The sequence below is a fragment of the Spinacia oleracea genome, chromosome 5, assembly GCF_020520425.1.
Source record: "Spinacia oleracea cultivar Varoflay chromosome 5, BTI_SOV_V1, whole genome shotgun sequence".
Lineage (NCBI taxonomy): Eukaryota > Viridiplantae > Streptophyta > Magnoliopsida > Caryophyllales > Amaranthaceae > Spinacia > Spinacia oleracea.
In genome coordinates, this window is record NC_079491.1 from 21,242,864 (window position 1) to 21,266,839 (window position 23,976).

General features: G+C 37.9%; 3 protein-coding genes across 4 annotated transcripts; all 3 read right to left on the reverse strand.

Annotated features, from left to right (window-relative positions):
- Positions 1 to 576: 576 nt before the first annotated feature.
- On the reverse strand, positions 577 to 2,356 carry LOC110804253 (uncharacterized). Its single transcript, XM_022009821.2, has 3 exons — positions 1,829 to 2,356; positions 1,095 to 1,424; positions 577 to 954 (listed from the first exon to the last, which is right to left on the reverse strand). The coding sequence occupies exons 1-3, from the start codon at positions 1,893 to 1,895 to the stop codon at positions 794 to 796; spliced, it is 558 nt and encodes a 185-aa protein (XP_021865513.1). The 5' UTR covers positions 1,896 to 2,356; the 3' UTR covers positions 577 to 793.
- A 144-nt stretch (positions 2,357 to 2,500) lies between these two features.
- LOC110804252 (fructose-1,6-bisphosphatase, chloroplastic-like) lies at positions 2,501 to 11,610 on the reverse strand. Of its 2 annotated transcripts, none has more exons than XM_022009820.2 (4): positions 11,051 to 11,610; positions 10,032 to 10,256; positions 9,331 to 9,837; positions 2,501 to 2,718 (listed from the first exon to the last, which is right to left on the reverse strand). In XM_022009820.2, the coding sequence occupies exons 1-4, from the start codon at positions 11,486 to 11,488 to the stop codon at positions 2,647 to 2,649; spliced, it is 1,242 nt and encodes a 413-aa protein (XP_021865512.1). In that variant the 5' UTR covers positions 11,489 to 11,610; the 3' UTR covers positions 2,501 to 2,646. The 2 variants fall into 2 exon arrangements, with proteins under 2 accessions (XP_021865512.1, NP_001413416.1); NM_001426487.1 differs by having other exon boundaries at positions 2,525 to 2,718; positions 9,331 to 9,843; positions 11,051 to 11,514.
- A 475-nt stretch (positions 11,611 to 12,085) lies between these two features.
- LOC110804243 (ataxin-3 homolog) lies at positions 12,086 to 23,195 on the reverse strand. The gene is made up of 2 exons (XM_022009800.2): positions 22,805 to 23,195; positions 12,086 to 12,933 (listed from the first exon to the last, which is right to left on the reverse strand). The coding sequence occupies exons 1-2, from the start codon at positions 23,045 to 23,047 to the stop codon at positions 12,370 to 12,372; spliced, it is 807 nt and encodes a 268-aa protein (XP_021865492.2). The 5' UTR covers positions 23,048 to 23,195; the 3' UTR covers positions 12,086 to 12,369.
- Positions 23,196 to 23,976: the final 781 nt, after the last annotated feature.

The window sequence follows — 23,976 nt, forward strand, 5'->3', positions numbered from 1 at the left end:
GGATGCTTGCCAGACATCTGGCGAGCCGTTCCCTAACCAACCCCCATCACCACCCCGTCAGCCTCCCCCCCCCCTCCCCTCAAACTCCAATCCTTGTCTCCTGGTCCCCCCTCCTTCTAGATACCACAAGCTTAACTTCAATAGTTCCGGCAGAGCTAACTCCTCTTCAACCATTATCAGAGATCAAGACGGCTGGCCCACTTCAATTAAGTTTTTCAACCTAGGTGACACACCAGTGTTTTTAGCAGAAGCTACTGCTCTCCATAAAGGCATTAAGGAAGCACTCAAAGGGATCGATCAACAAACTCTATATAGAAGGGGACAATCTCCTAACCATCAACATCATCAGAGGAAGATGGCGCACCCCTTGAAAAATTCAATCTATTATATATAGCAGATATCAACAATCTCCTCCTCCAAGTCCAACATGGGACATCAACCACACTTTTCTTGAAGGCAACAAGGCTTTGGGTTGCAAATGTAGGACATTTAGTGACAGATTTTATGTATATTGATTATTCATGTAGTACGTAACTCCAGACGATCTTGTATAATGATAATACCCCTCATGCGAAATAGCAAACAGTGACCTTTATTTTTAATAATAAATAAATATAGATATGCACAAGAAATAGCTAGAAACTGATGACAATTAATATCCTAATTAATTATGTCTTAATCTCATCCGGCCCCTTCTAAGTTCTAACAAATGAAATCTTCCTGCAAGATTGGAATTTACAAGAATGAATATGGAAATACAAACATTTATTCCTAGAAAAAATTCTATGTAAAGCTAAAAAAAAGGAGCAGGAGCAGGAACAAGAACATCTGCGGCATGGAGGGATGATGAGACATGGTTTCCAGTAACAGGGCCAGGAGCTGCTCCGGAGCTCATAAGCTCCACCATGGCGCGACGTGGTTTTCCCCTTTGACATAAATCTGACAAGTTTACTCCTGCATATATAAATAGTGAATTGAAACAACACGTATTATTTTGTGTTCTAACACTTAAGAACAGATGGATGAATTAAGTATAAACTTTTGAACTTACTTGTATCGCAGTGGCAGTATTTAAGATATAATAAAAATAATACCTTCTCCTTGAGCCAAGTTGAAGTAGAGATCAACAACGTTAGGGCAGTTGTTGTAACAAGAAGGTGAACAAAGCTTAGCAGTAAAGTGAGGTTCAAGCAAGTTATCCGATGAGATTCCAACCGTCTTTCTATCAATTCCACAAGCTTTAATGCATTCATCAGTCTCAATGTACTCTGACATCCTCTCTACGACCACCTCGGACGTCCTACATTGGTACTCCATCTCCCCTCCTATATCGTTCTTGTATTTCTCCAACACACACCTCTTCCCCGATGAAGCGATCGCCATTACACACATTTCGCTTGGTAGTTCCTCACATATTACTTCCCCTATATTAACCAATTTCATTACCATCAACTTAATTGTGAATATATGATTACATGCATACAATTATAAACTATTGTACTATTGTGAAAATAGTTTTTTACATTGGTCGTTGGCTTTTCATTTTGGTATTTTGAATCAAACAGGTAGTAGACAACAACCAAATTTACCAAACTCAACTCATTTTTAGAAAATATATAGTCAAACAACCAACATAAAAATTCAACACGAACAACCGGTCAAATAAGCCAAGTGAAACAACCAACAACCAATTGCCAAACATGCTCAGTATGTTCCTAGTTCAAGTCACGTACTTGACCAACATGACTTTACGTACTAACTATGTGGGATGCTAAATAGATAGATATATTTTCCCTAAAAAGAAATAGATAGATATATTAATTCTTACCTAGAGAACTGTGGACAAAGATTGAGGCAAGGATGAAAATCAAAGAGAATTTTGAGGGAAATGCCATGGCGTATGAGTTCCGATCGATCCGTAGAATTAGTTTGTAAGATATATTGATGAGTAATGAGGCAAAACAACATAAGTAAAATGAGAATTTATAGGCTAAACATTTATTAGAGAAAAACGTACATTGTTGGGTGACTTGTAAATGTCATGGGTTGACGAGATTTAACGCGTTGGTTAAGCGAGGGTGACAATTGACAAAACTAGGCTTGCGGCTTGCGGCTTGCGGCTTGCGGCTTGCCTTGCATGACAATTGACAAGTCCACTACGTTATAATTCAAGAAGCTTCTATTCTTCACCTTAGACTCATTCCTCGTTTCTATATTAACCATTGATTTGGTAGTGATTATTTGACAATCGATCTAATCAACGCTTAAAAATTTACAAGTCATAGACTTGACTTTTTTTAATTTTCACATTCGAATGGAAATTGGAAAGCAATTTAAGGGATTGTTTTTTATATTTTCTAACCCTCAAAGAAGTTGGGACGTACTGTATATATCTTTGATTATTGCGCCCGTTTCTAATTGTCTCTTTAATATTTGCACATCATTTTCGGAGAGAGGCTAATGATATGTTTTCTTCATCCAAATCATCCAAGTCTTAATCTTCTGTCTCACAATCTATATCACTTGCGTGTCACTTCTTTTCATTAAACAAAAATAGTTCATTAAACAAAAATGGTCAGGACTTGTTCAGGAACTTCACATTTTATAGACAAACTCCCACTGTTTGCTTAATTATCAAATGAGTAATTATGCTAAGTACTTCTCTAATTTCTCTACTTCCTCCACACTCCCGATGTACAGTGGCACACGCTGATGTATCTGTTACAAAAACACAACAAAACGTATTAAAATAAGAAAAATAAATCGAGTTTATTTAATGACATAGCTCACAACTAACTGTCGGTATAATAACAAAAGGAAATTGATTTTGGAGCATCTTATGTTGATTTTGACACATTACTTTCTGAATAAAGCAAGGAAAACCGATTCTCAACAACACAAATAGTTTTAAAAGGTAGTACTATGTAATTCACAATTTCTGTTATGGGTCGTTTTGTACGACGTGAGGTCGACGCGGGAACAAGTGATCGCTTATCAGTCTATACCGGTCCCTAGTCAAGGTTGGTTCCTATAATCAAGGAGGCATTATCTCCACCACTTAACCTAGTTAAACCACACATAGCGGTTGCTTGAAAGACAAGGTCAAATTAGTTGGAGAGTATCAAGGGAGGTGGAGGAGATCAAGGAACAATCACCAGCATGATTCTCTCAACAATGCCACACTATAATTCAGTATAAATACCACCATCAAGTGAGACAAAGGGGACAACTGATCCACAGTGGAACTCTTACTTTCTATCATCTATTTCCTCCATATAACTACTTTATATCTCCTGTGAGTCTACGACTTATGGCTGCTACCTTTTCCATAACCCACCAAATGAATCCAACTACTATTATTTATTCACGGCTTCTCCCTCATAACCTATTGATTCTCACAAGCCTACCTTCCTAACAATACCTATGCCCTACGCCATACACCATCATTAGAGGATTACCTTCTCCAATGACCATTATTATTGATCCGTCGTCCATTCAGTTCATCCACTCATATCTTCTACGCTACCTTATACTCATGTATTACTACTAGATATCTATTTACATATGCGCAAATATATAATGTACTTGTACTTAATATGGCTCTTTACGCCAGCAACTTAGTGGATTGGTGGACTCATGGCCACCCGCGGTTTTTATCCCTTTCGGGTTTTCCGCGTCACCATCTCTTGTCTCGTCCCTCTTTATTTTCGCCCTTTATTTCTTGTCATTTATTTACTTTATTTAATCTAGTCGTCTATGTCCCAACCAAAGGTCGTCCGTACGAAATTTGGCATAAACAGTTTGGCGCCGTCTGTGGGGAGATGGCTAGATTTATCTTCAAACACATATCCACAAATATCCTCCCAAACACAATATTCGACCCACTTGGGCTCACCAATAAAGTTACCGCCAGGCGAGGGATTGTTGTCATACTGTGTCGCCACCATGAGATGGAGCTGCGTCAGGGCACATGTCGTCGACATGACAGGTGTCGTCGACGGGTCAGGTGTCGTCGCGGGTCAGGTGTCGTCGGCGGGTCAGGTGTCGGCGACAAGTTAGGTGTCGTCGACGGGTCAGGCGTCGTCGACGGGTCAGGTGTCGCCGACGGGTCAGGTGTCGTCGACGGTCAGGCGTCGTCGACGGGTCAAGTGTCGTCAGCAGGTCAGGTGTCGTCGCCAGGCTCGTTGGTCGATGGAATATGGTATGACGTCAGGGTACATGTCGTCGCCAGATCAGGTGTCGACATCAGCAGGTGTCATCGCTAGAAGTGACGCGTTGCAGTGGTCGAATTCAACCTAGATGATGCATATCGTGACAACAACGACACCAACGCTTGATGACATCGAAAATAGGTTTTGGTCTAGACGTCACGGACCGTCATGCAGATGTCGCCACAAACAAGATACAATATGAGTTGTCTCATACCTTGACAAGATCTCGAGACGATTTGATCACTTGACGTCGCGAAAAGTATGGTATAAAACTCAACCCCAGTGATTTTGATTTAAGCTAATATTGTTTCTAGTCTTTGTTGTCACTAAAACAGATGCGAACACGTGACGTCATCCACCAATGACATGACATCAACATAGTTTCGTCTAACGTCACCTCCATATCAGTCGACGACGTCTCCACAAACGAAGGCGACAAATGGAGATTCAACAACAAATTGTCGGCAATACTAGATTTTGTGGCTAACTTCAGTCCAAGTATCAAATAGGAGAATTTGTAGTTGTCCTGAAGTCACCACAGGGGAGCATATAGTATACTCTATCTCATTTAATTTTCATATAGTATACTTTACTTGATTTGCTTTTTATATAGTATACTTTGCTTGTTTTAATTTCCAAAAGCACTTTGAAATATATGCTATACGTTGTTATCCCACTTTTTGTACTAACGTCGTCACCACTTGTCGTTTGATCATGTCGTGTCGCCAAGTATTGTCTTGTCTACAGGTACTGACGTGTCACTTGGCAAGGTCGTGAGTAAAGCAGGCGACCAACGTTAGAAGGCCGTGAGAATATAATGTTAGCCAGGTACATGACATCGGGGGCTCAACATCAAATGACTATTCACACAACCGGACCCAAAAAACATAACACCTCAAAGTGACTTCCCACATCAACATTGCCAAGCCTACAACACAATCACCTCTCGAAAAATTAACCTTTCGCCATCACACTTTCCATGTCATCATATTTTCACCCCACACCAACATCAAACCACTTGACATCATAAACGCAACGACGTGTCCTTTTCCCATGTCCTCATCACCAAGTTCTTCATCAGCACATCATAACGCGTTGTTACGACAACATGTCACGACAGCAGGACGCGATCAGCCACACAAGAAGATAAGAAATCATTTGGCATCAAGTATGACACATAGAAATAAATATCTAACATTTTTTAATTTCTTTGGTGATAGTGTTACACGAGGTCACGACACGACATGAGGTCACGACGGCACAACATGACGCCACGGCAGCAAGTCACGACAGCAGGACACGACCATTCCGGTTACCCCCATGAGGACAAGAAGTTTCTTGTCGTTAAACATGATCGTGAGGGCCATCAACACAATAATCGAATGTATGTATGACAACAAATTACCTTGATCATGACGGTATGCCCCGACGCCACGAGATGGCAATGACCGATGACACGACGCCACCAGCCTCTACTGAGAAAGCTAAGGAAATCGGAATGTCGAATAATCATCATCAATGACCATGATGACACATGAGTAACTTCTAAACTATTTTTCACACAGTTTCTCATTTCAATTCATTCATTGTTGTTCTCTTGTATTAATATGTCTCGTATTCAACATTCATCAAGTTAACTAATAAATTATTGCATCGCACCATGAATATCTCGATTTCTCTAATGACTAAACCATTTTATCAAATTGTTTCGAGGTAATTTGACTTGACAGGACGTTTAGAGGTTGCATCACGCTGGCACGCATGTACGACGTCAAATATATACAAACGTCATCATATCTGTGGCCGACTTCAGTCATGATATCTTCCTAAAGCCGCCACAGGGGGGCAAGATAATACATACTCCAGTTCAGTTTAATATACTTATTGTTACAACTTTGAAATTTAACTAACGATGTGATACAATTTATTTTCATGGTGATCTTGTCGTGAGATTTTGGTAACAGGTACGATGCTAAGACAAATGTACAAACATTGGGGGCTCAACCACTATCACATGTCGAAATAGGCGGATAAAGAGAAGTCATTGGGTTTCCCAAAGGCGACAAGTGATAGGACGTCAACCGATTAACAAGAAAGGATCAACCAATAAGTCGACCAACGTTAGAATGGACTGTGTCAAGACCAGCGATGTGTCGACCTCATTCAACGTGACGGGACGACGCCAGATGTGACGACGGTGGTACAAGCGATGACAATGATCTCAGGGACGAAAACAAGATCGTCGACGAGAGGTGTCACGACATCAGGACAATGCTGCTGATTGTAGAATCGTCATCAAGGGACAGTCAGCGACACGACGTAATTTCGTTACACGAGCCCATATTAAGTAATATCCAACACTTACTTCGTGCGTTAATTAATTTATTACATTTTTCAAGACACTGCGATTAAAGTTCAATTTCAGTTTTTGTTATCTGTCGCATTGAATATATCTTTCCAAACGCAATTATATTATATTTATGTTTCATCTTATTTATTTGAAAATCAACGCTAACATCGCATCAAGCGAACGTCCACCTCTACCTTTTCTATTCTCTACAGATCACTTGTTGACGATATCACCAACGACAACAGCAATGAACGACATCATCAGAAGACGACATCAACGAACGACGCTATCAACTACAAGCGACAACGTCTCCATGGTCATGACCCTTAAACTTATTGGATACCAACGACGACATGTCGCTTCTAAGCGCGACCACTACAGACGACGCAGGTACTATTTATGTGCACATAACTTTGTTCTTTGAGTACCTCACAGGTGTCATCTATTCCATAGCGAACAAGAGACAGCATAAACAAAATTTTAAGCTAACGACGTGTATGCACCCTCGACGCTTGTCCAAACGCCTAACCAATCGCCAAATACAAAACAGAGAAACACACGTCTTTCCCCCTCAACACTGACGACAAACAAAGCCGACCCAGAATGCTCATGTCCTACTTAAACTGTTGTTATGAATATCCCATAGGCTAAAGTCTCCTTCCATAGATTGCGCCATCCAAACATCTTATCCCTTGTCCTCGTGTTATAGGAAACCTCAAAACCCTTCGACTCTTCTTGACATTCGTCATAACGTTGCTTCGAACCATCCACTTTATTCACCTGTAACTTCAACTCAGTCGTCTGCTACCTATCCTCACATGACATTGCAACCGTCTAAAACGATTCGGCCATATGCCCACTCGACGTGACTTCCTTCTCTAAATTCTTCGCATGACTACGAACAAAAGAAGAGGCTCATATCGCCTGCCTACGATAGATGTCACACAACAACGAGAGACTAAGATGCAACAGTTGGCCATGACGCCCGTAAACATCAAACGACAGACTAAGATGCAATAGTTGGCCATGACGCCTGTAAACATCAGACGACAGACTAAGATACAACAGTTGGCCATGACGCATGTAAACGTGAAACGACGGACTAAGGCACAACGACAGTTGGCCGTGACGCCCGCAAATATCAAACGCCAGACGAAGATACAAAAGTTGGCCATGACGCCAGATACCCGACTAACGTCATGTCTTGACATGTTTTCGCACAGGTTTCTTAAGAATTACATTATGTTGTCTTACGCTCGTTAAGAAAAACGATTCTTTCACAAGATGCCAGGGTTACATCTAATTAAGTTGAGGACACCAACGGCCACATGAAGACACCACTGTACGCATGACGACATCAAGTGCTGTCAGAAATCATGGATGACACCAGGTAGCGACGTCATTGATCAAGGTTAAGTACGGAAGACGACGGACAGACCGAAGACAGTGACGAATTAGCGTCGACAGCAAATGAACGTGGTGACAGACTTTGAAGATTATTTTCCTAACTTCCAGCTCGCTCCAATTAGGAAAATGGGGGCTATTGTTATGGGTCGTTTTGTACGACGTGAGGTCGACGCGGGAACAAGTGATCGCTTATCAGTCTATACCGGTCCCTAGTCAAGGTTGGTTCCTATAATCAAGGAGGCATTATCTCCACCACTTAACCTAGTTAAACCACACATAGCGGTTGCTTGAAAGACAAGGTCAAATTAGTTGGAGAGTATCAAGGGAGGTGGAGGAGATCAAGGAACAATCACCAGCATGATTCTCTCAACAATGCCACACTATAATTCAGTATAAATACCACCATCAAGTGAGACAAAGGGGACAACTGATCCACAGTGGAACTCTTACTTTCTATCATCTATTTCCTCCATATAACTACTTTATATCTCCTGTGAGTCTACGACTTATGGCTGCTACCTTTTCCATAACCCACCAAATGAATCCAACTACTATTATTTATTCACGGCTTCTCCCTCTTAACCTATTGATTCTCACAAGCCTACCTTCCTAACAATACCTATGCCCTACGCCATACACCATCATTAGAGGATTACCTTCTCCAATGACCATTATTATTGATCCGTCGTCCATTCAGTTCATCCACTCATATCTTCTACGCTACCTTATACTCATGTATTACTACTAGATATCTATTTACATATGCGCAAATATATAATGTACTTGTACTTAATATGGCTCTTTACGCCAGCAACTTAGTGGATTGGTGGACTCATGGCCACCCGCGGTTTTTATCCCTTTCGGGTTTTCCGCGTCACCATCTCTTGTCTCGTCCCTCTTTATTTTCGCCCTTTATTTCTTGTCATTTATTTACTTTATTTAATCTAGTCGTCTATGTCCCAACCAAAGGTCGTCCGTACGAAATTTGGCATAAACAATTTCTTTTTATTTTTAAAATGTATTAATTGCCAGAGTGACTAGTTTGTTAGATAGTAAGTGACACATTTTCCTACTTTCAGGTGCTTATAAGAGTTAACGTCTAATAGTACTCCGTTCGCCCCACATTTATGTTATGTTTTTTTTGATGGTGAATGAACCACAAGGCGCAATACAAAATTACAAATGGGGGCGGAAAATTTGAATCTGACACCTATCAATCGTCCACATGCCCCATTTTTAACCATTAGGCCAAAATCTCATCGATGAATTTAAGTTAACATGTTAATTTTCAAAAAGAACTTAGGTGAAATACATAAATTGTATGGGAAAAATGAAATTTTAACTAAAAAGTTGGGAGGTTACCTCGGTGGGTTGAATGTCAAGAATTCTTTGATGACCATCAGAACCTTTACCACCAGCTTGTTCAACAATAAAACTCATAGGTGCACATTCATACAAAAGCCTCAATTTCCCATTCTTACTCTTTGCATCTCTTGGGTAACCATAAATCCCACCATATAAAAGTGTTCTATGAAAGTCCCCAACTAAACTCCCTATGTAACGAGACGAGTACGGTTTCTGTGACTCTCCTGGCTCTTTAAGATCATCCATGTACTTCTTCAATTTATCATCCCACATTTTGTAGTTACCTTCATTGAATGAATAGATCTTCCCAGCTTTTGGGATTTGGATTTTCTCTGAAGTGAGTACGAATTCACCATACATTGGATCTAATGTGAATGCATACACACCTTTACCAATTGTAAGTACGAAGATAACAGAGCTTGAGTACATACAATACCCTGCTGCTAATAGGTTATCCCCTGGTTGACATACATTCACTACACACCTCTGTTCTTCTGCACTTAGCTGTGACTAATCACATATGACAGATGTTAATCATAATTAAAGTTGCGTTTTAAAAATCGTAAAAAGTCAAATGGAGCAAACAATAAGGGAGGGAGTAGTATATTTATAATTTATAATTTATAATTTATAATTTATAATTTATAATTTATAATTTATAATTTATTTAAGAATAAAAGAAAGTGAGTAATATATACCTCATCGTCGTGATCAGAGTCAACAATGCACTCATCGTTAGGGCTATAAATGCCAAAGATGGAACCAGTGGAGACAGCTGCATCAATGTTGGATGAACCATCAAGTGGATCAAACACAACAATATAGTTTCCAGAGTAACTCTCTTCCACTGCCACTGGTACATCCTCTTCTTCTGATGCTATTATTCCTGTTCTTCCACTCGATCTCAAGCAGCTCGAAAACACCTGTTCGATCGTTAATATCAAATTATTCATTCTTATATATTATATTGTTACTTACTTTGAATATCATATCGTCTTTGTCTATTATTTGAATTCCAAAATTTACCCTACATGATCAATATCAGCTAACAATAACAAAATAAATATTAATATTTTCCCAACCAAGGTAGATGTACTTGAGTTGACTATGAAAGAACAATTAAAAGATGGTTAAGGTGGTAAAATTTTCACCTCATTTCTTGGTTATCTCGATTTCAAATTATATAATGTGAAACAATTAGTTTGTCATGTCGCATAATATTTCAAACTAAGTATTCCCCTTTCTATCTAGTTTGTACTTCAATAATAGCTATTAGCTTGAGATTTATTTTAGTCCTACTTGTCAATCAATATTTTAAACTTAATCTTCTTTTTCAAAAAAATTAGTTTGGTGAAGCAATTTTCATTTCAAGTTCAATGATCAAGCTAATATCTAGGGATTTCTTACCATAAAAATATAATTTCCATGTTAACCAAACAAGCACTATTTTTCTTAATTATTTCTCACTTTTTTCGGGACCAGTTGACTTACTATGACCAAGGTTCTGTTCTATTCGACTTATTTCAGACAAAAATAATTTCAGTTAATATATAAGTTCACAATAAGTTTTCTTCATACATTTTTCATATACAATAAGTTTACTTTAGACAAAATAAGTTTTCTTTTTTTCATTTCAGAGACGTTTAGATAAGTTGATATAAATTCACAATAAGATAATATGGTTAATGAATAGAATGATCATTTTGTACATATATACCTCATTGGAGACAACATCAAGTTTCTTCTGATCCTCTCCTTGGATATTGACAGCACCTTGAATTCCAGTCAAGTTAGAAATACCAGCTCGTTGAACCAAGGAAGCAATTTGTTTACAAGCCAATGAAATGCTAGAAAGAACGATGGTAAGTTCAGCATCAATAACACCTGCCATTTCTTGTTTAAGCAGCCAGCCTGTTAGTGTTTCAATTTCGTACTTACTTCTAGTCCTTGCCTTTGTTTCTGTAGCCGCCTCTCCTACGGCTGCCATACAACGAACCCCGGAAGCCACATTATGTCGGGTGGCAGTAGGAAACGAGTGAAGGGACTTTGTAAATGTAATGCATTGTTGAGACGGGGAAAGAGTAGATGACTGAGGATTGAAGATTGAGCTACGCAGTTTTACTGCAGTTGTTGTTGCTGGTCCTATTGATGCCATTGATATTGTGTTTTTCTTTGCTGTAAGGAGAAATTAGTTGTGAGAAGAGCTTAATTCATGGATTATGAGATTCCAGGAATTTGAAGGGGATACTTGGGATATTACCACCAAAGGTGGGGAATTGTAAGGCTGCTAATGAGTGTTTGTTATTTTTAGGTAGGTTCCACTTATCCTCCATGTACCATCCACTTTTTGATTTGTGATGAGATGTTGCTGACTCAATAAAGGAGCATTCTACAGTATATTCCGTACCTCCTCCGTTTTCTTTTAGTTGCAATGTTTCTAGATGTGGTTTGGTAATGTAATTTTTCTACTTTGGCAACTTTACCACTTGACTTGCAAAACTATCTCATCTATTTTCAACATCCCACCTTTTCCCCTAATTATATCTGAAAATGGGAACATGAATGTAATTTATTACATATCCACTTAGTTAAGGTATTTGGCGTGTTATCCAAGACCTGAGATCTACATCGTCTACAGAGTAAAAAGAAAACTTGCCAACGCATAGTTTAGCATGCATTAGATTTCTAACTTTATATGCACTTTGTCAACAAATGAAGTTAATCAGAAACACTACCAATTACAAGACTGTGGTTTCAATTAAAAAAGAACGTTGTAATAAAAACAAATGTACCGTACACGCAGGAAATTACATTATGTTACACCAGGAAGGGAAAGGGGGAAAGTTTGAATTTCTACCTTTCAACCGAAATCCTTTAAAGGTTATTAATCAGTGGCAGAATAGTTTATGCAACATATATTGTTCAGTAAGATATGAAGGAATCCCACGATACGTATATTTGATGCACGAAGGAGTTCATGCATCCTATTGAAAGACATACAACGGAGTACAACTATATCTTACTGAACAACAGGACTCAACTTGATTTCTCAGTAGAAGGGTCACTTGAATCTGAGTTGGGTATGGAAGGTGTAGAATCCATCAAACTGGCAGCTATAGCAGCTTTTAGATCTTCATCCTCCATTGCAAGAAGTTGTGCGTCTGAAAGTGATGGGAATTGATCAGAAGGCTCCCTCCTAACTGGATCAACGGCACGTGAGGATTCACCCTTTGAGTTGCAGGCTTTTAATATCCTAACACAATCTTCAGCAGTTAGCCACTCACCAAAACCATTGGAAGCTTCCGATGAAAGAGGACACTCCTTTGGGAAGTTTCCCCTCACAAGGAAGATACTCCATCCAGCACCTTTTAGTGAGTCCAGATAAGCAGATAGGTAGAACTTGGAAAGGTGCTCTGGAGCTGCATATAAGCTATCAAAATTATACCACTCCCCATTCACCTTTCTTATTGAAAACCAGTGATCCTGCAAATGGCATATGAAGGCATTTTCCAGCTCAGGATCAACCTGAGCTGGTTCCGCCACTGGCGAATCTAAAGGTATAACCTGCAAATCCCACACTTCCAAGGCTTTCTGCAAGACCTACATTGTGTCAAAAATAAATGTCAAGTTTCAAACCGCAGGAAAATAGTCACAAAGAGAACTGGACTACAGAGGCATTTCATTAACGGTAGTATGATGACACGAAATTACAAACACCAAAACATACAACTCCAATAAAATTTGGGAAAACAAACAAAAACAGAAAAAAGGATCACACAAGTAACCTCTTAACTTTTGCACTTTTGCTACACACCCACCTAACCGCCCCATTCTACAGAAGTACACAAGAAGAGGAAAAAGGCAGCCAGCAACACAAAACAAAGAGGAGGCAGAAACAGCAGAGGAGAGGAGAGGAGAGGAACCACTTAGTGGGTGCAGCCCTTGGTGTCATTAAAGCTTTTGTCTCATTACAATTATCTTAGTACTGTGTTTATGACTTTTGTCCTATGCTAGCCTTTTTGTGTTTAAAAAGGGGAGGAAGTGAAAGAGAGAATCATCTTGGGAGTATATTGGTTAAGTGGGAGAGTTGAGAACCTCTCGAATGTTCTCCGTGGTGTAACCTAGCCTTATGCTTTATACCTAATATTATTACTACAAAATCTTCCTCTATTTTGCTGTTTGTTATTGTATTTTGTGTGCCTGGTTGTTTGGAATTCTGAGTTCCTTGCAACTTTCAATTCGGTGAACAAAAAAGTTTTTCCTCCGTTCTATAAATATTGTAACATTTGGACTTTACGTTATTCACACACTCCCCTTATTTCATGAAATGATCTCGAGGTTTCCCAAAATTCACTAAATACCCGCATGTTTTTAAGTTATGCACCATATACCTTTGAGGTTTGTAAAAATGCACCAACATACCCTTATTGACTAATGGAAGTTAACGTCGCAAACTTATTTGCTAATTAACCCTTAACCCTCATCCTTTACTCCTCCCATTCACAATCTTTCTTCTTTCTCTATGCCTTCTCCACCATCTCCACAACCAAAATTTCTCTCTCCTCTCCCTCACCACATTAAAATACAAATCCCCAAAACCCGGTACCATAGTAACCATCATGTGGTTGCAACCACCAAAAAATGCCAGCTCCTCCTCCTTCCTCAACGACAATCGGCAACCCTCCCCTCCCCCCCCCCCCCCCCCTCTCCCTTTCGCATCTCTTTCTCTACTCCGCCTAGATAGGTGATCGGTATCACCTCAACAACCCCCAAAAAACCCTTTCCTCCTCTCTTCATCTCGCTTTCTTCCTTAAACCCCAAAACTAACCATTAAATCAACCAAAAAAATCATAGTTAAAATCAAACAAAATTAACCATTAAATTACCCGAAAAATTGGTTAAAACCACCCAAAACTAAAATGCAGAAAAACCATCCACAAAGTTCAAAACAAAACATACCCCAATTTTGCACATTAAACTTAAAATAAATTAAGAAAAAGAACTCCCTAAATATTGAAGTAAAATCGAAATAAAACTTGCTCTTGTTTACAAAATAGTGTGCGAAGGAGAAGAAGAAAAGAGGATGCTTGAAGAGGCGGTATCGTTGGGTGGCTATGGTGGTCTGAATTCGGCGGGGAGGCACAAATGGCGGTGACGATTTACAGAATGACAGTGAGGAGAGAGAAACGAGATTGAAGGGGAGAAGAGAAGTTGCTTAGCGACTAGCCTCCCGCACTTTACGCATCCCCTTTCCTCCTAATTTCTCCCTCCTCCTTATTCCACCCTTATTGATTTCCCCCGCCTCAACAATGCCGTTGTTGAAGCTGTAACTTGTGTCGTAGACCTCCTAGACTAATGGTCGCCATCGCCTCAACAATCGCTAAAAAAACCCGGCCTCCTAGGCTAATGGTCTCCATCGCCTCAACAATCGCCAAAAGAACCTACTTATTTTCATTTTCATGCTTAAACTCCAAAAACCAGCCATTAAATCCTTCCTATATAAAAAAGCCGAAAGAACATACATCCTTTGCGTAATTTCTATACCCATCCTACCCTGATTTATAATTACTTAACAAAATTATCCCTGGTTTAAAGACAGCTGTCATATTTTTCTATTGATGCATGGAAGACACATGCCATTGTTGGATGAAGGATGGCTCTTCCCATTCTTCATCTACGGAGTACCAAGATCTTTCAACCATTCTACCCAAAAGAAAATCACTATCTCTTTCTCTCTCTTACTTTGTTGTTTTACCCTCTTAAATTTTATATATGGTTTTGAAATTTATGGTTGATTTCGAAATTTGTTTTATTTTTTTGTGAAATTTGGCTTGATTTTCAGAGAGATCAAATGAATCTTTATCCTGTAGTCGTTGCAGTAGACCAGAGAGAAGCTGAAAAGGATGGGCAGAAGAAGCAAGAAGGAAGAGGCGATTTCTAGGTCTGGTTTGATTTCCTTCTTAATTGTTAAATTGTGAAATTATGTTTGTATACTCGGTAGAATATTCTAATTATTGCATAAATTTTAGTTATAATTTCTAAAGTGATTTTATGAATTACACTTTGGTTTTTGATTGTTGATGACCATGAGCTTTTAGTTGATGATTAATCAAGCGGTTTAATGTTGACTTCAGAAGAAAAACATTAACTGTTTTCTTTACTCTTTAATCTGAAATAAATTTCCAATGCTTGCTTATATGGAGGTGAGAATTGACTATTACTAATTGTATAAATAATACTCATGGAATAAAGTTCCGATGCATGCTTCATTAATTTGTTTGATTCAATTTTCCCCACCATTTTTATTGGATTGGAATTGTTGGTTGCATAATATTTTGCATTATTACTTCAAAATTTAATGGTTATAAAAAGTATTATGTTTGAGTGAAGAGTTAATCTTGAAGTTTCATCTTCAGCTTTACTTAAATGTACTAATTAATTTTATGACTTTCTGAGTTATGTGTATGGTGTATACACTATACAGTTCAAGGTTCTCTTCATCTTCATCTTTTCTTTATTTTTTATCCATATTATAAATTTATACGTAGTACTAGTATATCTAATTGATTTGTTATAATTTTTATTTTTTAAAAAAAAAATTCATTATTTGCCTTCCTTTCTTTAGTCTAAATGAAAGAAAGCATTTGATTTTTTTTTTAGAACGGTGATCATGTATAAAGTTGTTTTAGCTATTTTCCTTAATTATCTTATATATTGTTGACCATATCATTAGTATAGTCAAGTTGCTCCTATTTATAGTAACCATATTTTGGAATTTAGATAGTTGTGAATTTGTGATATTCTAGCCTAGACTCACCTTATTACACCATTTATAAAAAAAAAATATGTAATCACGTTTGTACCCAGTACAATAATACACTTTGATATAATGTATGTTTGTATAACATAATCAAGTACACAAGCAATATAATTCCTTTCAATTGGTAATGTGGATACTGTGCTTATTAGGGATAATACCGAAAGGGAGTAATTTGGTATTGGGCACGAGGTTGTGCCCAGCGTTGTCGAAAGTCTTAAGGTAATTTTTGGCAGCTTGGATTTTGTATCTGGCTACAAGGTTCATCTATCTCAATCTTTTATTTACATGTCATCTACTCCCTGTATTCCAAAATGTTTACTCCTTTTGATTTTCACGGTCTCCAAGACGCAATTTAAAATGTAAATATCTCCACTCTATGTGTAAACATAATAGAAAGTTGATAGTCTGAAATTGTGCATTGGTTTCTACTTTTTTAAAGATAAAGTGTTTGTGCTGAAAATTGGGATGAATATGAAATTGGAAATTAGGGAAAATAAATAATAATAATAATAATAATAATAATAATAATAATAATAATAATAATAATAATAATAATAATAATAATTACAAAAATGATATACTGTGAACTTAGAGAACAGTTCAGTTAGAGTAAAAACTATTACTACTATGTAAACTTTTCTAAAGCTTATTTCCATGGAGTTATCCTTTTTGGCTTTATACATTGGTGTGTGTGATATGTTGTTATATATAATTGAAAATGAATTCACAAATGCATCTCTCAAATTATTTGCAAGATGGTGTTTAAAACAAGTGATTTTCATTTGTACGTTCTTTGAAATTTATTTGGACTGTATTGATCCCTTCATTAAATGGATTTTTTTTCTTTTTTGGAAATAGGTTATTAAGGGGAATTGTAGTGAACTTGGACTTGATCAGAAAGGAAATCAAATCCTCTTTTGTGTTGTGTGTGGAGATGAAAAAATTATTTGCATCTTAATTTTCTTATTGTGGAATTTCTTGTAAGTATATACTTTATTCTTGTGCAGCAGATGGATCCAAGACATTGGAGAAACAATAAGAAATGGGTAGTCACCGAACAATTTGGTTCATATTACTTCATAGCAATTTCTAGTGAATATGATTAAATAGGATTGTCGATTAAGTGGTTCATAATTCTTTTGTTCACATGTAATACTATGAACTTTATATACTATGTAAGTACCAAGTACAGTTGTTAGCTGACACGTGCAAAGCACTTGCCATTTACTAGTCAACATAAAAAATCACAGCTATACCCAACTAAAATCAACCATTAGATCACCAAAAGTTAGTTAAAATCACCCAAAACCTTTGCATCAAATCCACAAAAACCATCCAGAAAATTCGAAACAAAACACATCCCAATTTTTGCACATCAAATTTAAAACAAAATTAAGCAAAAAGAAACTCACAAAATATTGAAGTAAAATTGAAACAAAACTTGCTCTTGATTACTGAATAGTGTGCGAAGGAGAAGAGGGAAGAAAAGAAAAGAAAAGAGGATGCGTGAAGAGGCGGTATCGTTGGGTGGCTATGATGGTCTGAATTTGACGGGCACGCGCAAATGACAGTGACGATTTACAAAATTACAGTGAGGAGAGAGAAACAAGATTGAAAGGGAGAACAGAAGTTGATGGTGGCCTCCTATACTTTTTGCATCCCATTTTCTCTTTCCTCAACAACCTTGGCAGCCGATCTAACTAGGGGTGTGCAGGTCGGATTCGGTTAACCGTCAAGAATTGATTTTAGGTAACCCATATCCAAAATTCAGTTCAGTTATCGGGGTTTTTGGTCCGGGTTAGTCGGGCAATGGTTACTACTAAGTCACATACTCCCTCCGTCCCAGATTAGTTGTTACACTTTCCTTTTTCGTCCGTCCCAGATTAGTTGTTACACTTCTAAATTAGAAATGACCCCACAATTATTATATTGTCTCTCTCTTCCCACTAATTTTTTTGTCCCCACACCATCTCTCATTCAATTAAAAAAAAATACCCCACTAACTCCTATCACATCTACTTTTTCAATAAAATAACAATTGATAACCAAACAATCACTTATCACCTAAAACTTTGTGCAAAGATAAGTGTAATGACTAAATTGGGACGGAGTGAGTATTTCTTTTTTAAAAAGCCATTGTTTAAAAAAATTACTACCCCGTAAAGTACTTCAAGTCTACAAATAATCAAATGTTATCCACTAATAAAAGGGTCTTAAACTCTTAATACACCTTAACAGCCAACATCTCATGATCTTACACAGATGTACTTCATACAATCACCAAACTAATGTACAAAACAACTACAAAAAAAGAACAGAAAAAAAAGGAAAAAACAAACAAACAACAAGAATAGATCATCTAGCATCCAATACACAGCAAGTAGAGCATCAACAAGCAGATAGCAAGTGAGGGGCCAAAAAATATAAAACATTGAAATAAACGAGAGCGGAAAACAATAAATTTGTAATTTAAGATGAGTTAAAATATTAATAATTCAAAATAAAGTGTACATGTGATATTCCGTCGCTTTGGTTACCCGCATTTCGGGTCGGTTATCCACATGTTCGGTTTGGGTTTTTCAAAAATTTAAAAAAGGCCGACCATAACCCTAATATTTTTGGTTTTGTTACCCTCATTTTCGGTTCTCGATTCAGTTTTCCGGATTTTTTCGCACAACCCTAGATCTAGCCTCCTATATTCTCTCTCCTCTCTCCCTTATTCGACGCTACTCCTTATACCAACTTCATTGATTTCTCCCCTCAACAATGTCGGTATGGTTGAAGAAAAAATGTTAAGTAAGCAGGGGTTATGAATTAATTAGGGATTAATTGTTAATTTAATAGGGTTAATCATTATTTAATTAGGATTAATATGTTGATTACTGGTTAATGACTAACAGTGTTAACTTCCGTTAGTAAATAAGGGTATTTGGTGCATTTTTACAAATCTCGAGGGTATATAGTGCATAACTGAGAACATTTGGGGTATTTCGTGAATTTTGTGAAACCTCGGGAATATTTCATGAAATAACCTATAATTAAAGATATATCATCAAAGTTATGCATTCACAAGGGTGAAACTTCACTCTAGATGTTGCATTTTGGAACTGAGGAAATAATTTTCACACCATAGCCCTAAACTATTGTTAAGACTTTTGTTACTTAAAAGGCTAAAATGAAACAGATAAAAATAAAAGTTAAAATTTGTTTTGAGATTTTTAGTTTGTAACCCTTATTTTATTCTTATCTTCAAAATTTCCATCGCTCTTCTACTTAAGAGCCATCGGCAACCATGGCATTGTCCCACCTTTCCCAACCACCAGCTAACTCCCCCTACCTCATCATTGCTGCCAGCTAAATTTATCCTAAAGTATTTCTTTTAAGTTTTAATATTGATTTCCTAAGGGCATTGCTTTACAAAGAAGGTTGGTGACCTAAGCCAACCAGGCCCTTCTTATTATCAGTAGAGAACCCTTTATACTAGGCTTGGTGCACATCCTTTGGACTTTTAGAGTGCTCATACACAAAATTGCAACATCCTACCGTCAATAAATAACACCTAGAACTATACTAACGTTCCTTCATATGTTCATCTTTCTGATGCAAAGGCAAGAAAAGAAACTTCCTTCCAAAAGCTTCGCTGAAGCAAGTACCCACAATCTGGTTCTGTACCTTGCATTTCATACACATCAATTTTGGTATCAGAAACAAAAATTCCCTTACCGTAGCTTAAATTGCCTTGCACTCACATAATCACACAGGAAAACGAAGAAAATGTGGCCTTTGTTTTTATACAATGGCCACAGAGAAAGATTATGAGAAAGAAGTTTCAAGAGAAAAGTCATATTATAAAAAAGTCAAAATTTTAATGTCCAAACAATTAGGTTGTGAACCCCAAAAAAATCCATAAGAGACGCATTACTCTGATAGTCTGACATAGTAGAGCTTGATCAAGAACCCTTTCTGTTAAAAACATGATCTTGAGAAATGAACAGAGGCTAAATATTACCTCAAGTTTTGAAGGGGGGAGAAAACCCCATATGTCCAAGTTTGGTAAAGGTGGTGGATGGGAAAGGAGTTATCTCACTAGTTTCACGTTGCTGCCTATGCAAGAGAAAATCTACTACCTTGAGTTTTAATGTTGGAGCATTATTGATTAGAATGAAAAATGAGATCCATCGTGGCAACGTGTTGGCAATTGTCAAGAACCATCCTGCAGTTCAAGATCATGTTGCAGATCATAGCATCGGGATCACATCAGATTCTAGCTTCACTAAGCATAGACAATTTCAGACTAATGAGGAATAATCTCTCTGTCCATAAAAGGTTTTCCCATATACTAATTTAGGGTGTCCCTTTGAGTTTGCCCCATACCACCTTTGGTATGTTTGCCCACTTGCTCACCCTCTATCTCTCTCCTCATGTGCAAAACTTTGTTGGGTGGTTATGATAGTCTGAATTCGGCGGGCACGCTTGATAAGGTTTTCAAGCCTATTTTGGAGAAGCTTTTTCTTGAAAGAAAGAGAAGTTTTTTGACACTTTCTTGAAAGGCCTAATGCATAAACCTTGATTTTTTTATTAGAACTTGCCAGACGGCAGAACAGTATCCAGGCAATTTAATGACTTAAAACTCTAAGGTTCAAAGACCTGTTACTAATCTAGACAAACAATATGAAACAAAACACGAAATTAGTGTCTAATGGTTTGACAAAACTGAAAAGGCCACAACTCAAATAAATTCAACTTAAAATCTGATTTTATTGTTTCATGTGAAGAACCTTACACAGACCAAGAAAACATGTTCCTAAATATGATTGAGTTAAGCAAATAATAGTCTTCTTGAACTGTCCTGATAAAAATAGGATGCAAAAACTAACCATTTAAATTAATCCTAAAAGAACTAGAAACTAACTAGATTAAGGAGCAAGGAAACGTTATCGAAATCTGCAACTCGCATCCCAAGGTTTCCTAATCAGCCCATTAATCCCAATTCAACCCACACAAAAAAACAAAACCAAACCCACATATTGATTTGGCTCACACATCCAAACTTAAACTAAAACTAAAGATAATATTAAGTAAAATCCATCCACTAATCCTAAGAAACCCTAAAAGATGGACATAAGAGTTTTAAATGGACAGAATGTTGACTTTCGGCTGGATACCGTCCATAAGGTGTGACCAAATTTCCTACCATCATATACCTCATTTTCTAGGGGTACATATAATGAATTTGGGAGGTCAGGTTTGTGCACCTTAATGAATGATTGTAAGGAAATTAATGCTCTTCCATTTAGCATTTACTTAATTGCCTGAAGCTAAAACTCAATTAGGTGCATCTGTTATTGATCACCTTCCTCATACAACTACTATTATGTCATTTTATCTTCACGCCTTAGACCCTTAGTTTCCATTCCATGGTTTCCGTGCTACTGCTGGGATCCCACTCAAGATAGCGCTTTGCCTAGAGGGAGCCCATGCAGGATGACTATACGAGTTCCCTTTTACATAGCGTATTCTCTTATAGGGGTTTAGGCTTTAGAGTAATAAAGCATGACATGCATCTTTTCAAGCTACCATCATATGCAACCACCCTGTGGTGTTGCCCGTGATCAGTCACTATTCCACAACCAAGTCATGGCCTCATGAGTCATGACCCTCTTTTAACATTTAGCAAGCTCCACTAGATGCCTTCAGCTAGTGGCTAAGTAATAATCACAAAAAGCTTCTCATCCAACAAAAGGTTTGAGAATATCCAAGGACACATGTCACACATTATAATTTCCCCCAAGTCATAAAAGGCCATCGACGAGGAAACTCCGATAATTTCTTTTTTTCATATGCAGTCGATATGTATCTCATTGTCATTGCACAAAAATAGTCCCACTTAAAACCGCCCCATCGTGTTCAGAAGAACAAATGAATCAAATGCGCTAGTACTATAACTGTTGTACTTTTTCAGATGGTTCAGGTCTGATATCTACAGAACCCTATCGAACTTAGTATCGGCTTTGAGACATTCGCATTGTAGATATCGAATAATCCTAGATTCAACTACCAATCCCAGTACTCGAGCCTAGCCAGCTATATCCCAACACATACACGGAAAATAGAAATTTCATACTTGATTAAGAGCTGACAGTATCAGGCTCCATGCCATTGATGAAAGAAATCTCACCATGAAAACCATCCAAAAGTCTTAGTATACTTCAACATTAAGCTAAATGCAATACATCAAATCCGCGTTTTCTATCCCAAAGTTGGCTTGATTGTCAATAGCTATACACAATGCAAAGAGTGGTCCACATTGAAATCCTCAAACAGATAATAAATGCAGTATCTTTTTAAAAACCAGTTATGGTAATGAATTACTGAAAGAAATGAACGCAATGGTATTTAACAAAATCCATCATGGATGGCATCTAAATCTCTCCGATTCGTCCGATTCTAGAGATTTAACTCCATCATTAAAAACAATCATATACATCCAAGCGCTTCAATGTCAGAGAATTCATTTCACATTGTTCCAGGAATCCCAGTTCACTGAGCAAAAATTATAGATTCAAAAAATCCCACAACTAAATCCAATCATAAATAAAGCCAAAAAAATTGCCGAACAACTGAACAAAAACTATGAGAAAAAACCGTTACCTGGATGCTAAAATCGCCACCCAATGAGACATTGTGGGACTCTGCAGACCCGAAATCACCCGCACCAACGCTATTTTGCGTCATCATCTGCCGCTCCGTCCGGTCAAGATCGGAAGCGAGTGCGGCCAAATCGAACTCCGAGAAAAAAGGGCCCTGTAATACAGTATTGACGCAATGCACAGCGCAGAGCTTTGCTTCTTGGACTTCGTGGTACAGCATTCCACCATTGCTCGGACCTTCCATTCTCTCTCCCCGTCCTAAAAAAGCTTCCACACACTCTGCAATTGACCACGAATTTCAGAATTTTGTCAAAGGAGAAACCCTAAATTCAGCGGAAATTGAAATTTTTACTTTGCTCTGATTTATCGTTACTTCTTCAAGTTCTGGTGTGAGATTTGTACTTGTAGTACGTGTTTAAGACAGCCGCAACGGCCCGCAACACAAAGCCCGTATATCACACGTGCAGTCATCAACTTATGATCCCAGAAACTGAGAAAGGTATCAAACTAACTTTATCACTTGGATTCCGGGCCGTTTAAGGTAGAGCTGTCAAAATATGTCATTGGATCGGGTTATCTCGGGTCAGGTGCAGATCGGGTTGTGATGAGTCACTTTATCACTCGGGTGTAGGTCGGGTCATGTCAAGTTTTTTTCCATTTCGGATACAAGTCGGTTTCGAGTCGAGTCATGTTCGGGTCGGGTTCAATTTCAGGTTTGGATCTTTTATAGTCGGGTTTGAATCGATCGGTTAATCTCGGGATTGTGGTCAAGTTTGGATCGGATAATTTTTGGGTTGGTTAAAATTCAGGGCGGATTCACTCTCGGACACGGGTTAAGATCGAGTCAATATCTGATTTAGTTATCTTAAAATATTTACTCCACAGGTCAAGTCATAACAGGTTATGTGGTAAAAATCGGGTTAAGGTCATTTTCGGGTATCGAATCGGGTTCGAATCATTATTCAGTCGGGTCAGTTCGGTTATCTGTTATCTTTCGTTGGGGTTCGTGTTCGGGTCATACAACGTCGGGTTAAAATCGGTTATCGGTTTTTTCGGGTTGGGTACAGGTCGGGTTTCGGGTTACCTATTTTACAAAAATTTCGGGTCATGGTCGGTAAGGGGTTCGGTCGTTTCAGGTCGGGTCAGTTTTTGACAGCTCTAGTTCAGGGTGGG

Bases quoted from the DNA above. Each gene is read 5' to 3' on its own strand.
- LOC110804252 (NM_001426487.1), bottom strand. From the start codon at position 11,488: ATGGCATCAATAGGACCAGCAACAACAACTGCAGTAAAACTGCGTAGC. The intron at 10,257-11,050 runs GTATATATGTAC...ACGATCGAACAG, and splicing joins TTGATGTTGTCTCCAATGAG to GTGTTTTCGAGCTGCTTGAG. The intron at 9,844-10,031 runs GTATATATTACT...ATATGTGATTAG, and splicing joins ACTCTGATCACGACGATGAG to TCACAGCTAAGTGCAGAAGA.
- LOC110804243 (XM_022009800.2), bottom strand. From the start codon at position 23,047: ATGGAAGGTCCGAGCAATGGTGGAATGCTGTACCACGAAGTCCAAGAA. The intron at 12,934-22,804 runs GTAACGGTTTTT...GACACAATGTAG, and splicing joins GTGGCGATTTTAGCATCCAG to GTCTTGCAGAAAGCCTTGGA.
- LOC110804253 (XM_022009821.2), bottom strand. From the start codon at position 1,895: ATGGCATTTCCCTCAAAATTCTCTTTGATTTTCATCCTTGCCTCAATC. The intron at 1,425-1,828 runs GTAAGAATTAAT...TGGTTAATATAG, and splicing joins CTTTGTCCACAGTTCTCTAG to GGGAAGTAATATGTGAGGAA. The intron at 955-1,094 runs GTATTATTTTTA...TTATATATGCAG, and splicing joins CAACTTGGCTCAAGGAGAAG to GAGTAAACTTGTCAGATTTA.